Here is a 16,398-nt window from a genome sequence, read left to right as displayed (position 1 = left end):
GAGATAGAAAGCTTTATAGATGTGGCTGCCTGCAGTAGCTGTGGCAGTCGGGGGATTGTATTGGAATGATAAGGATTTAGCGCGGCATTTGTGCAACAAACAGAGTCGCATTGCAAACTTACATGGATATAAGGCACAATTGAAAGGAACTGCGAGCTTAAAAATGACAGAACTTGGCTGCAGCTGACAAATCCACGTAGCCTGGAATTTGTGTTCAAGATTTCCACTGCCACTGTACTATTAATGCACGATGAGTAGAAAATAATGGATGAAGTGACTGTGGTGTCACCTGTCTCCCGCCTAGGGAGTGTGATTTCTGGGTGGCGATACATTTATATTAGAAAAAGTAGAAAGTAAAAAGTGTGGAGCAGGTGGAGCCTACAACTGCAGGAAAAGTCAGCCCATATTTGCCTTTTACGGTCCTACAGCAACACCCGCATGTTGCCCGGAGCTGTGGCTGACGCTGCAAGCCAAGAACAGGATTATACAGACATGCCCCCTCACATGCACTAAAATTCATGCAAATATGTTCCTAATGGCAGAGTTATTTTTAAAAAATCACCATAAGGGGAAACATTGGTAGAAATTAAATTAGCTGTTGAGGCTATTAGGTCTTGTAGAAGAAATTTGACTTGATATTTCTACATAGAAGATGGATTTTGGTCCCAAGAGTTTCAAGTTGTTCTGCAGTGAACCAGTAGGGGGCTATAGAGGGTCCGTCTCTCCCAGGACTGTACTTCAAATGCCAAGGCCAGTTTTGGCCCCTTGGTTTGAATTTCTCTTGACTGCAGCACCTGCTTCCAAGGAGGATAGATTCTGGAAGGAGGGCTTTTTAACTTAACATGACTGTCAGTCATGGCACACTGCCAGCAGTTTTGTGTCTCCTTTGTTTGTTGTTAACACAATACGTTTAATGAGGCAAAGCAGTAGATGACATGAAGCTATAGACAACCTAGAGAGAGTTAGCCTATTGCCACTGACTCCATGCTTCTGCAATCACACATGATCTGACAAAATGTTTCAGCATTTCTGCAGACAACAACACTGTTTAAAGCCACACTAGGCTACATCGCACTTGGAGACCGCAAGTGGCAACAGGAGATAACTGTGTGAAGTTTTGGCAAAGTTGTTAAAGGACTTCATTACCTAGAAACTTTGTAACGTGACGTCAGTAAACTGCGTACTCCTCAGACCTGCATTTCTTCTTCCTAGTGGCTGTTGGTAGAGATGGTGGAAAAAAAAAACATTTTCACAGCAGGTGCAACCATTTTTGGTGAGTCCAGCTTTCTCTTCACAGAGTGCTCACTCTCTGCTGTTCAGTGACCCATACACCCCACACCAGAATTTAATTTGGGCAAATCTATGGGATCTCAATTAGTAGGGATGGGACGACCCGCTCTGCAGCTCCAATTTGTGATTTAGATAGATAAAAAGGGGTGAATTCTTAGATAAAATATTTCTTGAAGTTTGCTTGTCTTTTTTCAAACTTGATGAGTAAAATATTCATATTAAGCAATATTTTGTATAAACCAAGAAGTATGAATTGATGGTCAGAACTCAAGATATGATTGATCAGTGCATCTCAGTTTTACATTTATGAGAGAGTACCAGAGGGGTGTGTTTATTCTGCCTATCCCCACCTCTCTGTGTGTATCTGTGAGGATTTACACAACACGTCTTTGCCAAATTGATTTGGCTAGAAAATAGCTGATTTATGGTAATTTTGTACTGATATTAATATTATATGGTCCAATGCTCAAAATACTCAACAGTGAAGCTCCAATCCAGATTTCAATTGGACATATGAATTTTACTCACAGACATTTTTACAGACTTTGATTAGTACATGCTTCTGGCAATATTAACAACCCACGGAAGAGGAAGAGGTCCCAACACAGACTTTGGCGATGTAGAGTTTTTTTTTTAATAGCTTCAGGCAGATGTGAGCAGTCATGTTAGGATGTTAAGAGAATAATCACAATAGTTGATGTGATTTGAATATGACTTTATTATCTGTCTGTATTTCTTTCTAAAATGGCCACACTAGCAAATCACTCTTCCTCTGCCTAATACATCCAAGCCTTGGCTGGCCTGCCATGCATACACAGCATGTCATTACATCACATGCATCGCACATAGACTGTTAGATTTGGATTCTAAAAACAACATGTGAAAACCTAATATGAGCCTAAGGCAGCCGAATCAGATGAACCATGGGAGGAGCAGCAGCGAGGTGGTGAGTGTTATGCTAATGGTAAAGTTGGTGAAAATGGATTTTGTGAGACAGCAAAACACTGCAGCCTAATTGGCGATATTCCTTTTGATTATTACTCAGTTTAGTTGTTTAGGTTCGGCCGACAGCCATGAACTGTGTGTCACAAAACCAGCAATACGTCCGGTTCTTTGTCTAGTTGATAAGCAAATGTTTTTAATAATTGTTGGAAACATTAATTCGTGAAAATAAATGTCTTGGTAATGGTTTTACATTAGGCAGTAATTCGTCAATTGTATGGCAGGCAGTGAATAGGATTTTAATGATGTATGGGCTTCTGGGTGGGTTTGGGACAGTGTGTAAAAAAAACCTGTGAGGGCCAGCAGAGACGGTGCGGGGGGTCAGGACTAAGAAATCACAGCCAAACTCTAACACACTGTAACTCAAAATACAGTTTTACTTCAGTGTTTACAAGCATTACAGCCTGAAACAAACTCAAAATAGAACTCGTCTTTAGCATCTTTAGCTATCAGTCCTTGTGTCAAAGTTCAGTCAATTTAAGAGTGAATTAAGTAGAAAGTTGTGCAGTGTTGCTTCCTGTAATTGATAATCAAAAATCAATTTGTTCTTATCAACCACAGATTTAGAGGAGGTTCTACATGCTTTTATATCTTCTTGTTCAAAATATTGCAACTCTCTTGTCTCGTTCAAAATGCAGCAACTAGGATTTTAACTGGTGCAATGAAGACACCATATATCCCCCATTTTAGCATGATATTACTGATCATGTTTGAAGCACAGCTAGGTTTGGCCCCCAGCTACATTGCAGACCTCTTAACTCCTAGGAGCCGGAGTGCAGCCTGAAGTCCTCTGGCCCCCCTGACCGTCCCTCAGTCTAAACTCAACAAGCTGATTGTGCTTTTTGCCGTCAGGACCCCAAGACTGAAGAATGACCTGCCTGAGGAACATAGTCTTGTAAACTCTGCTTTTGGATATGTGCTATAAATTGTATTATTATTATTAGTAGTAGTAGTAGTTGTTGTAGTAGTAGTAGTAATAGTAGTAGTAGTAATTGTAGTGTAAAGAATCAAAATATAAAGCATTTAGTGGGGCAGCAGTGTTCCAACAGGGGGTGCCGCACTGCAATGATGCAGTGGGGCTTTAACTAAGCAGCATCTCCCAAAACTGAATTAATGGATTAGTGGATGGGTGTTTTCACAGTTCCACAGAAATACCATATGTTTTTTTCAACAAGCTGTCAACAAATAGCTGATAAGAGTTGAATCAGCCTGCATGGATGTGGTAAGCTGTTACTGATGAGGTATTGCATGTTTTTTAAACTGGGTTTCAGTTACAGTAGCACTTCACCAGCAGCCAACACCAACAGAGGGCATTCAGAACAGCATAGGTATTCCAGTTTTTCATTATTGAAATATGTTCAATAATCAATCTATAATATAGATCTATAATATAGAAATATAGATTTTCACATCATCGTATGTTGTTTTTATGCACATTTGGTTACCTGGTCAGTTGTGGTGTCTGAGGTTCTGTAGTCCTGTAGGTCACTTCTGATGTTCAGAGAAGTAATGTGTTTATTTCACCAGCTGACATGTGTGACTTTGTCACTGTGACATAGGTTTCCTGTGACTCTCATAACTCTGCCACCCCATGGTTATTCATCATCGTGCTCTGCCAGGCAGATGATGACATCTGCTTGTTCCCAATGGGCCCGTAATGATCACTCCCAAACAAAAGGACAGCATATGCCGGCAAATAGCTCACTCAAGGCAGACTTATTCAAGCTATCATCACTGAATTCCTAATTGTGTTAAGTTCCTTTACATCCACAAGAACTGAGATTTACCCTCTCTTTCAGTAAATCATCTCTGATATTTTAGGAACGAGTTTGGAAGGCATGCTTTCTATCATTGAACAAAGATCTTTAAAATAATATAATATTCTAAAAGCTCAGACATTTTGAATGAAATGCCTGTAGGCATTCAACAGTCATAAAAGATATGTGTCTGCTGCTGTTTGGATTATGTATCATTTGTTTCTTGTGATCATAGCTCTGCTTCATCGCCCCTTCAGCTGCACCCATAAGACAGCAGCAGTTTCACAGATGAACGTAGCTCACAGTACATGGGAAGCAAACATGTTCTCTGGTCCAGAAACAAATGATCTCCATAACATACATGGTTAACCAATCTGTGTGCGTTTGGATATAATTTACCCTCTTCTATCAGTAACTTCCAATCCACATATTTTACCACTTCCCATTAAGCATTGTATCTCTGGTGTATGACTGTTGGAAGCTCTATGACTTTAGTTTGCTATAATGAGACACAGGAGATTGGTAAAAGGTGCTAATAACAGTGTATAATTATGTCTGAGATTCCCACTCCTCTTTTCCGGAGGATTTAATGCCCGACAAAATCATGTTGTGGTCCATACGAGGGTTTGTTTTCCCAGACTAATCATGCTTGCAACAGTAGCTTAATTAGTGTGTGTTTATGAACATGGACTGGTCTTAACATGATAACCACATGCATTTTAGCTCAGCAGGTATATCTCTAAGCCTTTCAAAAACCACACACAGCACCAATCCCCCACCGACCACCACCACCCACCCCCATACCCACCCCCATCCGCCCAGCTAACCTAACCCTCTGTCTCTCAGACAATTTTCGGCAGAATTATCATTTTCTTCTCTCGTTATGACCTGGCATGGACATTTTTAGTATTTTGTTTGGCAATTTATGCAGCTCTTGTGACATCCCGTGAAGCCATCACAGGTCTGTCAAAACATGGCTTGCTCTGCATGTGCTTTGTTTAACCAGTGGCACGCAAAGAATAGGCTTGCTTTAATGAGTTGTTTTGTCCTAGATAAATATTTTCTCATGCGCAGTATTGATAGAGCCATAGTGGATTGTCCATCAATTTTCTTTCATCTTGCTGCCACCCTCTACCGGTGCTAGTCCTTCGAGCCCTTACTATTTCAAGAAGAGTAATGACCTTTCACTATGGGACAACCTAGATAGGTGTGAGGCTGATGTAAATCCATGTCAAATCAAATTCTATTGTGGTGCATATATTGTATGTGGCTGGTCGAAGGCTGGGAGAGAGGCTAGCGAGGCTGTTCTCTGTGTGGATGTGTTTGCAGCAGGCTGTGAATTGTGCCCCCTGGCTGGTGTCAGGTTGTGGGAGTAAGCTGGTTGTAGAGGCCTTTCTCTCACAGCTCTGTCTGGACAGAGGTGACCCGGTGCTATAACTCACACATACTGCCTGTTGGCAGGAGAACAATGCTGTCTTTAACTCCGCGGTTTACTCTGCAGTTGACTTTTGGACCGAGAAATCTCCTATGGTCATGAAGTCAAAGATTCTCACAACTCATCGGGAATTTGTAGCTTCTTCGGAAATTTGAATAACACGGCCAGATATGGTTCGGTCAACTGTACTTATGAAAGGCTGTTGTGAAAGTGTGAATCATACTGGTTTTATCACTCATGCACCATACTGAGGAACAACATCTGACATATCAGCATGTGAATGAATTATTCACAATATGAATTCATTAGATGGATTGGAATAATCTCTTTTCACCGTATTTCCCCCCCTGTTTTCGAGGAAAATCTACATAAAACTACAAGGATAAAGAACTTTTAAACAAGAGAAAACAAACAGACAAGAGTAAAACAGAATCCCCACCCGGCTGCCCTGTTGGCAGTCAGGTTTAAGCAGGCATAGATAAACAATTTCTCCTACATTGTTTCACTTTATGGTTAAATTTCTTCATATCAAATTCCTCACAGATACAAATGCGCCCTGAAAATATGGCCCCGTCCAAAATACGCTCATATTTCAGCTCTCATAATGCTGAGCCCAGAGTCATCCAGCCTGGAAATTGCCCATGGAGAATTCTTGTTCGCCTGGCTATTATATGTGCCACATCCTATCCCGGCCTTTGTGAAGACCCTCTTCCCTGAATGGCCAATTTCCCTCTCCCAGACACTGACATTTCAGCTATCAGACTGCCTTCGGTCACAGGGAAGGAAATCTACCCCACCCCCCTCTTCAAATACTGTCAGAGGAGAATCTGTTCCTGATACCCTGATACCCCCCTACCACCATCACCGCCACCTCCGCCATACACTCCATCCCCGGCGGCAACATTATGCTGTCCTTGATGTTTTATCATTAGTTTGGGAGTGTGTGGTCCCCCACTGCTGTCTTTTGATGGAGTGCAGACAGTAAAGGCATGGAGACAGCCAGCCAATTTCCCCTGCTGTGACTCTCCCCCAGCAAGGGGTCATGCTATCTTTCCCCTGCACCGGAGACAGGCATATATTCCCCCGGTGAGGAAGCTTTCAACCCTCTTAGTACTGTTGCATACCTGGATTGGCCTTCATTTTCTCTTTCTCATTATTTTGTTTAGGGGGTTTGTGACAGGCCTAATCAGTACACTATGGGGCAGAAGATGCTGCTCGGGCCTCTGCTGCGCTGCAGCGGGAGACCAGCTGAACGGTTCAATTTACAGTTCGACTTAATTACTGTAAGATATCATGGAACACGGCGATTCATTTCCATGATTGTGAGACATTATTATTCACAGTTGCTCAGAGAATGTTCTCAAGAAACAGTGAAGTGAAGGTATTAGTGTCCAAATAAAAAGAAAGTTGCAGGCAGTGCAGGTAGCGCTTGCTCTTCATCTTCAATGACTTTTGTCTCTTTCTTCACTCTTGTCTTCCTTTATTTCTTATACATGTTCTTTATTTTTTTTATTTTCCCATCTAGATGCTCCCACTACTATCCCCACACCCACCACCAACCCAGACTACACGCAAGGTACTGTATGCCCCCACTACTGTCCCTCTCACCAACCATTTGTGTGTGTGTGCGTGTGTGCGTGCGTGTGTGTGTGTGTGTGCACGTGATCAGGTGATCGGGGGGAGAGAAAGGGAGAGAGAGAGATCGAATATAAGGTTATAAGAGACTGTAGACGGCCAGTTTTAATCAGATAGTGCTGCTGATAGGTGACATTGAGGACAGGCAGCACGGGGCTGTCAGAGACACCTGTCATAGCCCTTTCCAGTCACATGTTTGATCTGGGAAAATGTAGAGACTCTGCTTTGCTGTTCCGCTATCTTATCAGCATCTGCAGCCATATCTCAACCGGCCCATCCGTCATATTATAATGCCCTTTACATCTCCCCCACAAATGCCAGTCACATCACGTCTTTGCGAGGCTGAAAACATCAATAACTATTTTCTCAAAGACATATGATATGAATGAAAGCCAGTTCATTTACGGCGTTTATAGCGGAGCAACCTTTCGCCGTCATTTGTACGCAATATTTTACGCCTTGATTCGGCCGCGTTACGAAAATTTATTTCAATATTAACCATAAAAAAATCACTATTATTTCAAAAGCAGCGCTAACGCTAGACAGATGACGAGGCAACCTTGGGAGATGACATTTGGATATGCCAGTATGTGACATTTTCAATACAAAAAAGCTATCCTTATAGAATAGATCGGATTATCAATAGCTGCTACAAAGATACAGCTATTTAATTATTTTTTGAAATTTTAGAAATGAGTAGTGTCAATATACAAATGATAGGTTTGAAACTCTTAATGTGAGACTGCATCAAAAGGTCCAAATACTGTAAGATTTGATCAGAATACTGTAATGGCAACTTTCACTTATATTTCATTCATTCATTCATTTACTTTTATTTATTCATGAAAAATAGAGTGAGTAGTCTTGGAAATGGCAGTGCCCTCGGTCCTATTTGTGAGTTCCCCCAGGTCAAATAATAATAATATACCCTTCCATAGCACATCTTAGATTAATGACTGGAATACTGTGTCCTGTGGGTTGCATTTAGAATGAAAGCAGTACTGTACAGTATTGTTTATGGGTGAAATTTTCTCTTTAGGACAGTTTTCTCCTGTCAGATTCAGTGTCAGCGGCATGGCAGTAATCTCACAGCATGGACACAGCACACGATCATTTCAATCCCATGCCTCTCTTTGGGCGTGGCAAAGTCAAACAGGAAGTTGTTTTGCAAAAAAAAAAACTCTGCATTGCTCCGTGTTGTATTCCTTTAAGTCTTCACTTCTGAGTTGCAGCGATGCAGCCGCCTCCATGTTTTCATACTGTAACATTTCAGTAATTTCCGAAAGACAGGCTTGAAAGAGGATTTACCATGATTTATGCAGTACATGCTGGGAGGATGTAATTGAGCTTTCTTGCAGTTCACTACTCTTCTAAATACCCTGTCACAGGGGCAATGTTAAGCTGGCTTGCGGTAGATCGCTTTGCACTACCTTAATCAGCATAACAGCACAGTATGGCATTTTCCTCTTGCCACTAAGGAAGTATACAGCACAATTTGTTATCCATTCATTATAATCAGTACGTGCCTTGGCTCTGGCACTGGCACCTTCAATAGAGGTTTGGCATTGTTATTAGAAGCCACTGTTTTCAAGACCTATGTGATCCTGATTTTGGACAGTATGTGCGCTCTGTTTCGGCAGCTCCACCCAGATCTGAGCACTTCATAGCGTAAATGCGAGGGGGATCATCCAACTGAATGAATAAGCACATTTTTCAAGTTGCCATCATTCATTAATCCTCATAAGCAGCAGGTCCTCCATGTGGTCACACTATTTCCCCTGTTTAATGTGAAAGGAAACATGTAATGGGGCTTCTGTAAGTTGTTAATGCACTGCCTCCTCTTCTTGTGGCTCATAGTTGATGTCGAATATTGCTTTTAATTTCCAAAATGTGATGCTTTCACGCGCTGCTAGATTTTCTCCTCTCTGATAAGCGTTTTTCCCCCTCTTGGTGTAGCCTAGCAACAGAGGCAGCAGTTCAAGGCCTAAATATGGTTTTGTGCTGAGGGGGAGCAAATGCCATGGTAAAGCACAGAATCTCACAGTTGTTTGTCTTCAATGCTGTTTCATCTGCTGTGTCAGAATGAAGAGCATGTTCAAAAAATTCAGAAGAGTTCATATTGTCAAGTCTTTCAGTGTCTTAAAAGATCCAGAGCCTGTGGAGACCTCTTGGGAGAAATGAGTCACTATTTTATAAAAACATTTCTTTCATGTGTTTGAAAATTTTCAAACCTTGTTTCTATGCTCTTTAAAAAAATAAAAATAAAAAAAAACCCATTTACTCTAAAACTTACATTGATGGTCATTGTAAAATGCATTTAGAAATTGCTTTTACTTGACATCTTGTATTGCGCGAAAGCTAGTTAAGCTAGATACCGGTGACCTTCAATCTCAGTGATTCTAATACTTCATTCAGTTTCAGAGATTTCACACTGAATAGATTGTAGGTAGCTATTTCTCAAATGAATGATGAACTGAATGTACAAGTTGTAAAGTGCCAGCGTTTCCCTCGCCGGAACGTGCTGTATTCAATTGTGAGTTGTAATTACAACACGAATGAACAAGCACCTCAACCTTGCAAGCTATTGTGAAAGAAAATATGAGTTTGCAACATGTACATTACATGGCTTTCAAGGTTACAGCACAGCACAGAGAAAAGAAATGAAGATGGTATTCCATGAGCACTGTGCCAGCAGTCATGTTTCTTTTGGGCAGAAGGTAGAATTTACCCAGATTTCCCAGCTCTAAGGGAATAACGGGAGTCTGCGGAGATAATGCTCCAGCTCGTCAGACGCTCAGAGATGATCCGAGGCAGGGACATCATATCCTGGGTAAGCCTTTAGTAACCCCCCTCTCCCCCAGCGTGTCGAGAGGAGGGAGAGGAAAGACACGGAACAAGGAATTACGTTCAAGTCTTGATTGTAAAGGCCCTATGTTTCTTCAAATCCACAATCAAGGGTAAATTGCTGTTTAGCATGTTAGGACCTCCACTGAATAATCTAAAGTAACATAAAACCCGGTACTAGCCTTTATAGTAGTCCAGAACAATCATTAAATAACATTTAAAGGGGTTTTCTTGAGATGAACAGCCTACTGTGACATATTGTGGAAATTTGTATAGATGACATTATAGCATAGTTGTGCGACCAAAGTCCTGCAAAAAATGTAAAGCCCTGCCAAAGATAGTTTTGAAAGTAAACATGTACACGAGTCTATGAGTATTAATATAATAATGAGTAATATCATAATGAGCAATATAATAATATTAATAATGATAATAATAAGAAGAATAAGAATAAAAATAAGAGTAAAAATAAGAATAAGAAATAAGAATAAGAATATGATCTTTATTGCCCACTTGGTCAAGCCACTGGAGATTTGTAGATAATTATGACAGATCAACACAGTATATACAGTACTTCATGATTATTCCCATGTATTTGTTCCTTCAGCTTCCGCGCTCTCATGCAGATATTGTTCATGGCATTATGGGACATGTATGATATGCCATTGTTGTTTGCAGTTTGTTGTTTTGAGAAAGAAAACGTGTGATTTAGTGCCAGATGGTACTTTAGGATTTAATTTCTGGCGTGTTTTCCTTAAGGATAAGAGTCATACATGTTTTGTTTTGTTTGGTGATTCTGCCCTCTGCAATGATACATGTTCGCTATTGGCAGCGTTCCACTGCTTAGGGTGCAATCAAGCCTTACTCCATGCACACTTTTGACTCCAACAAAGACTGTTAGGAGTGCATTTGATATTCAACATAATTAATCATTAAATATTTACTGGAATTGTTTTAACTCTCACAAGTATTATCACCCTTTGAAGTTCTTCACTGGAATAATTAAAGGATCATTTAGAAATGCTAATTTGTTTTCTCTTAGATTTGTTTATTCTGATTCCCTGTTGAAATAGTGTTCGTTTTTTACGTTTGACCCACAGTTTTTTTTTTTGTTTTTTTTCCATTTAACAGTTATTAAAGAAAGAAAATATTGTAATGGTCCATTTTAATTGGTGTCTGGGGAATAAGTTTCTAATGCCAGCCCACCCTGAAGTTAAAAGAGTGTTCCACTGCAGTAATATTGGGATAGTTTTAAATGATTATGAGAGCTGTACTTAGCACATTAGGTCATGCAGACTCAATGTTATGTGCCCTCTGACTTAAACAGATGGACTGTCATTGTGTCTCTCATATTGACTGCTGAATTTTTTCCTTGTCCTCGTTCTCGGCAGATAAGGTGCGCTTGTGTGGCATGTTACTTTGGGCTACTTTGGGAAGAGGGCAGAGATTTCTATTAGTTTGTCGACCTTTTCCCTCGCCTTGATCTCCGCTGGGGGAAAACATGTTGAAAAGCGGCAGAGGGGAAGCATGAAGTGGAGATGGGTATTACTGGCTTTTGTGTGGAGAGTTTTGCCAATGTCAAATTTTCAGTAAACAGCCAACGAAGAGTCCCAAGTTCACGGTCACAGTTTCCATTCATTTGTCATTTTATTAGTCATAGTCAGACCTTCACTTGTATTTTCAACACCTCCGTTAAATGTCACAGCTGAATTACGTGCGTCTTCACATCATTGTTGTGGTTATTACAAAAGACTCTGGACGCTATTTAGCTGGAGAGCCGTGGCATTGGAATTGTACTGAGGACAATATTGTGTTCTGTTGATGATTCGGCACAATAGCAATATGAAAAATGATTTGGAGGAGATTGACCACACATGCTCAACTTATTACGTTCATTTCCTTTTCAAACAGCAAATACAAAAGACACTGATGTTAGCAGTTCAATGCTGCAAAATGGCTATTGACAATCCTTGAGCAGATTTTGTAGCAATGCCCCATTCTGCTGCTATTGCCCAGAAAAGGGTTACATTGAGAACCTATTCTGTGTAAGTGAAGGAATTGCTCTATCAATGCAAGAGAATCATTGTTTCAATTATATCCATGTAATTGCATCTATAAATTGCTATGTGTGTGTGTGTGTGTGTGTGTGTGTGTGTGTGTCTGTGTGTGTGTGTCTGTGTGTCTGTGTCTGTGTGTGTGTGTGTGTGTTACCTGTATATGGCTTTCTCCGAAGCAGAAAACTGCAAAAAGTAAATGATAGAAAGGAAAATGGCTATTAGAAAAGTGCAAATAAGTGTGTTATTACCATTGTTATCATTATTATTATTATTATTATTATTATTATTATTACTATTAGTAGTAGTAATAAAAAATAATAATGGTACTGGTGGTATTTCTATTAGAGTGTGTGTTTGTGCGCTTGCTTATATACAGCATTCTGTAGTGTGTTACACTATGACTAATAAAATGTAAAAGAAAAAATCAATATTCCATGTAATCAGCCAGGTGACAAACACACAGCTCTGATCCCCAGTCTGACAGAGAGTCTGATAGGATGTTCTGTTACTGACCAGAGTGGCAATTAGTCATTCCAGTACAGAGACAGAAAGGTGGGACCGTAAAGCATGTGGTCCTGTAGTTCAGTGGAGCAGATTTCACTGCTGTGCAGACACGGGCATCAGTTGCAAATCCTCTTTATTCCCCCATAAATCCCCATGGCTGTGCACATCCTGTCAGGACGGAGGTGTGGGCATGTCAGCACTCGCTGAGCAGTGAGCAGAGCTGTGCCGGCGGTGCGCAGCCCATCCACATTACCCACATAATCAAATTCTATTTATTTTCAAGTGTAAGGCCACGAAGACTGCTGTAATAATATTGTCTGTCATTTGGAGAAGGTTTTTATTCTAAGCAGCCAGCGGTATTATGAATACATACATTTTTTAACATCGACAGCCCCGGTGGGAATCAAACGATTGATCCTGGAAGTGTTAGGGCAACGCAGTACCATGTGAACTACGCAGGAAGAGGGAGGACTACTAATAATAATAACAATGTGACACTATTGATCCCCGATGGAGGAATTCTCTTTTCGCTTACACCATGCACATAGAGGTCAGAGGTCAGGGTCAGCTACAGAGTGGCAGCTGGTGGGGATGCAATGATTTCATCTCAGTCAGGAAAAGGTTGATGTTCATTTCTAACACAATGAGAATCTTTTTTTTTTTTTTTTTTCAGTTTTTGATGGTTAGATGGTACAATTCTTGAAGAACTGAGTTTCTATCTTTGGGGAACAAATATCTAGTGTTGGAACTTGCAGCACTTACAGCAACAATGGAGGCACAGAGATTTTGACTAGCTTGGCAAGCAGCTGGCCGGCTATTGTCTGACAGACTATGGGCCACTTCATTAACTATGCATACTGTCGACCAATCAGAGCATTCGTTAAAAGGAAGTAGAATGGAATTATAAATCGGATTCACGTACAACCAGAGGGAGAGTTTTTCAGAGGGCGTTTCCACATTGTTGACAGTTATAATTTGAGTAATTTGACATAAACAGGTCCTCTGTTAAATTATACCATGAAATTGAGAAATGCAATTCTCATTGCACTGGACCTTTAAGTCTTCCCCCTCCCATTCCAGTTGAAGGATGGTCTCCCTTCTCACTTCGCCACCCCGCTGCCCAAGTAATAAATAAATGACTGCCAAACAGAAAACCAGCATTCATTACATAATGTAAGCGACATGATATGCAACCAACCATTACAGTTCATAGTGTCACAAGATTTATAGTTTCTCGCTGACATTTTTGTGATACCTTTTTAGATGTGTTCGGTGCTTTCACCGGGCACATTTCTTCCTGAGAAATAAAATGTTCCCTCGGTGTGTGGGATGGCCGAGACCCGGCATGTTTCCTTGCAGATGTGTCAAGTGGAAGACAGCGGGGAGCAAGGTGAGGGCAGGAGAGGTGCGGGGTGAGGGAGGCGAGGAGACAGGACTCCTCTGCTCAGGCCATTTAGCGGGAGTGTGTTCATTAGCATGGAGCATGGGCCGCTCCCTCTCTTCTGGGAATGAGCTATGTTATCTGACATCCTGATACAGTAAACAAACTGCGCCTTGCACATCCCTGCTCCTCAGATACAGACGCACAGCAACCGTTTGCTCGGTGAAGACGAGTCCATTTTACAAGAGCGCTCAGCCGAAACAGAACTTTTCTCATTAATTACAGTTTCATTGCAGTTCCAGTTCCACGCTATCTTCATGTTAACCGAAAGTGACTTATATAAGGCTTTGTTATTGGACAAGATGTGAATGTGTCACTTGTCTTAGACTCCTCAAGTGGACTTATTATACCCTCACAGTGTAAAGAAATTCTGCACTCTCCTCTTCGTCTTTTATCAGAATCATTCAAGTTCAGAGCATGACTAGCGAGATTGATGGAGAATTGAGCTGCTCCCTCATGCAGCAAAGAACAGTGCAGCCATTCCCTCACCCGCCACTCCTCCATCAGTCCAAATGTGCACAGATATAGGCTATTGATAAATGCCTCTGAACTATTCTGAGACTGGAAATTTAAAGGCTTCAAATTTTGCCTTGTTCTTTTGTGGTGCATGGATAAATCTGGCTAAATGGTAGACAGAGTTACACTCTGACACCTGAGGCTGCCATGTATTTCTCTGCATGGGGACACTGTGCGCCAATTTATCTCCAGACTTGTGTCTATTTCTGATGATTGAGCTCTATAACCTCCAGAAATGGCCCCTTAAATCACAGTGTATTTTACAGTGTGTGAGCTCTCTCTTAAATTGCAGAAGATGTCTAGTGTATCATTGCAATATAACTGTCTTAAAACATTTTTTCAACACTGTTCATTGAAGAGGCTCAGACAGGCATTTCGGTTATGGCACTGAAGACATCATAACACATATAATGAGCTGGATTCAACCGTATAATGACACAAATACACGGTATGCAACTTAGTAAAAAGCTTCTTTATTAGATAGGCCTCCAGTATTTTTTTGATTACTACTCAGTCAGTTATTTGAACATTATGGTTTTTTTTTTGTTAAATAGAAAATGTGAATGGATTTATTAAATATAAAATGGGTTTTGAATTCGAATGAGTTTCACAAGCCATAGGATGATAACCCTGTATGTTAGGGACTATGTATGAACCTTAATTGGCAGGGAAATTAGAAAGGAAAAAAACAAAACAAAACTGTCGTTAGCATGTTTTCACACAACATGAGCATCCTTAATGTCGCATATCATATGTACAAGAAGCCTCATTCAGGGTGTTATCAACCTGAATGACTGGTGGTCTGAAGCGGCTGTGAAGTGACAGTGTATATGCATAAGCACATAAGCACTAGATGGTTTAAATGCCCTCAGAAGGGCTCTTCAGTTCCAATAAATGGTGAAACATTCGCCATTCTCCACAGACCAACTGCAATCTAATGTGTCTTTGTACCGTCTCATTTTTATCGGTAAACAACACAAGCTGGCATTTTACTGAATAGCTTTTTCATTATATTATGTCTCCATGGTTAGGTCATTCTTTAAGAAGCTTTGAACGAAAGTAAACCAATTTAGTGTGTTTTGGCAGTCTAATCTGGTAATAGCCATAGATTCCAGGGTGGTCAAGGTCTATGTGAAGGTATTAGCTTTGTGACTGGCTGAGAGCGTTTTACTGATCATGAAATTATTTACTGTTATTGTCTTGTTTTCAGACTCCCGAGCCGGCGAGGGGGCACCGCAGAAAATTGACCATGCTGTCATTGGAGGAGTGGTTGCCGTGGTGATGTTTGCCATCCTCTGCGCACTCATTGTTCTTGGTCGATACTTCGCCAGACACAAAGGTAGCACACCAGCAGTACAATCATACTTGATCATGAACACATCTTAAGAGTTGGAGTGTTTTTGGTTACAAGTGGAGTGCAATCGCATTCAAGTGCATGGGGGGGGACATTGCTAATTTGTCTGTACTCCTGCGCAGGCACCTACTTCACGCATGAAGCCAAGGGGGCAGACGATGCGGCAGATGCGGACACGGCCATCATTAATGCGGAGGGGGGACACAACAACACAGATGAGAAGAAGGAGTACTACATCTAATTTGGACAGGCCAGAGAGGGGAGAGAGAGGGGGGGGGGGGGTGGGGGGGGGGGATGGTGGTGGGAGAGGGAGGTGGGAGGTGGGAGGGGGGGGCGATACTGTAGGAGCACTATGTCTAACTCTGAGTGGGTGGGGGAGGAGAGGGGGGGTTTAGGGGGGGTGGAATTTGGGGTGACGAGACGACAGAAAGAGAAAAGAGGAAAGGAGGACAGGCATGGCCAAGTGGTACGAGCTGGTGCTGTTGGTTCTCCTATCCGACCCTTCCTGGACTGCTGGGGCCTATTCTGTACAGTTCAATTATTTTACAGACAATTTTGTGCCT

General features: G+C 41.3%; 1 protein-coding gene across 3 annotated transcripts in view; it reads left to right on the top strand.

The window, feature by feature from the left end:
* cadm1b (cell adhesion molecule 1b) overlaps positions 1–16,091 on the top strand; it is a 94,473-nt gene extending 78,382 nt beyond the window's left edge. For 2 of the 3 annotated variants that reach the window (XM_078284246.1, XM_078284247.1), the window contains exons 8-10: positions 7,010–7,040; positions 15,669–15,820; positions 15,958–16,091. In XM_078284246.1, coding sequence (XP_078140372.1) covers positions 7,010–7,040; positions 15,669–15,820; positions 15,958–16,076 — 302 coding nt within the window. In that variant the 3' untranslated portion in view covers positions 16,077–16,091. The remainder of the gene's footprint in view (positions 1–7,009; positions 7,041–15,668; positions 15,821–15,957) is intronic. The other variant, XM_078284248.1, reaches the window with a different exon arrangement.
* The last annotated feature ends 307 nt before the right edge of the window (positions 16,092–16,398 follow it).

This window comes from Centroberyx gerrardi, chromosome 6 (assembly GCF_048128805.1).
Source record: "Centroberyx gerrardi isolate f3 chromosome 6, fCenGer3.hap1.cur.20231027, whole genome shotgun sequence".
Classification (NCBI taxonomy): Eukaryota; Metazoa; Chordata; class Actinopteri; order Beryciformes; family Berycidae; genus Centroberyx; species Centroberyx gerrardi.
The sequence above is the reverse complement of the archived record's forward strand: the minus strand, read 5'-3'. Positions and strand labels throughout refer to the sequence as shown.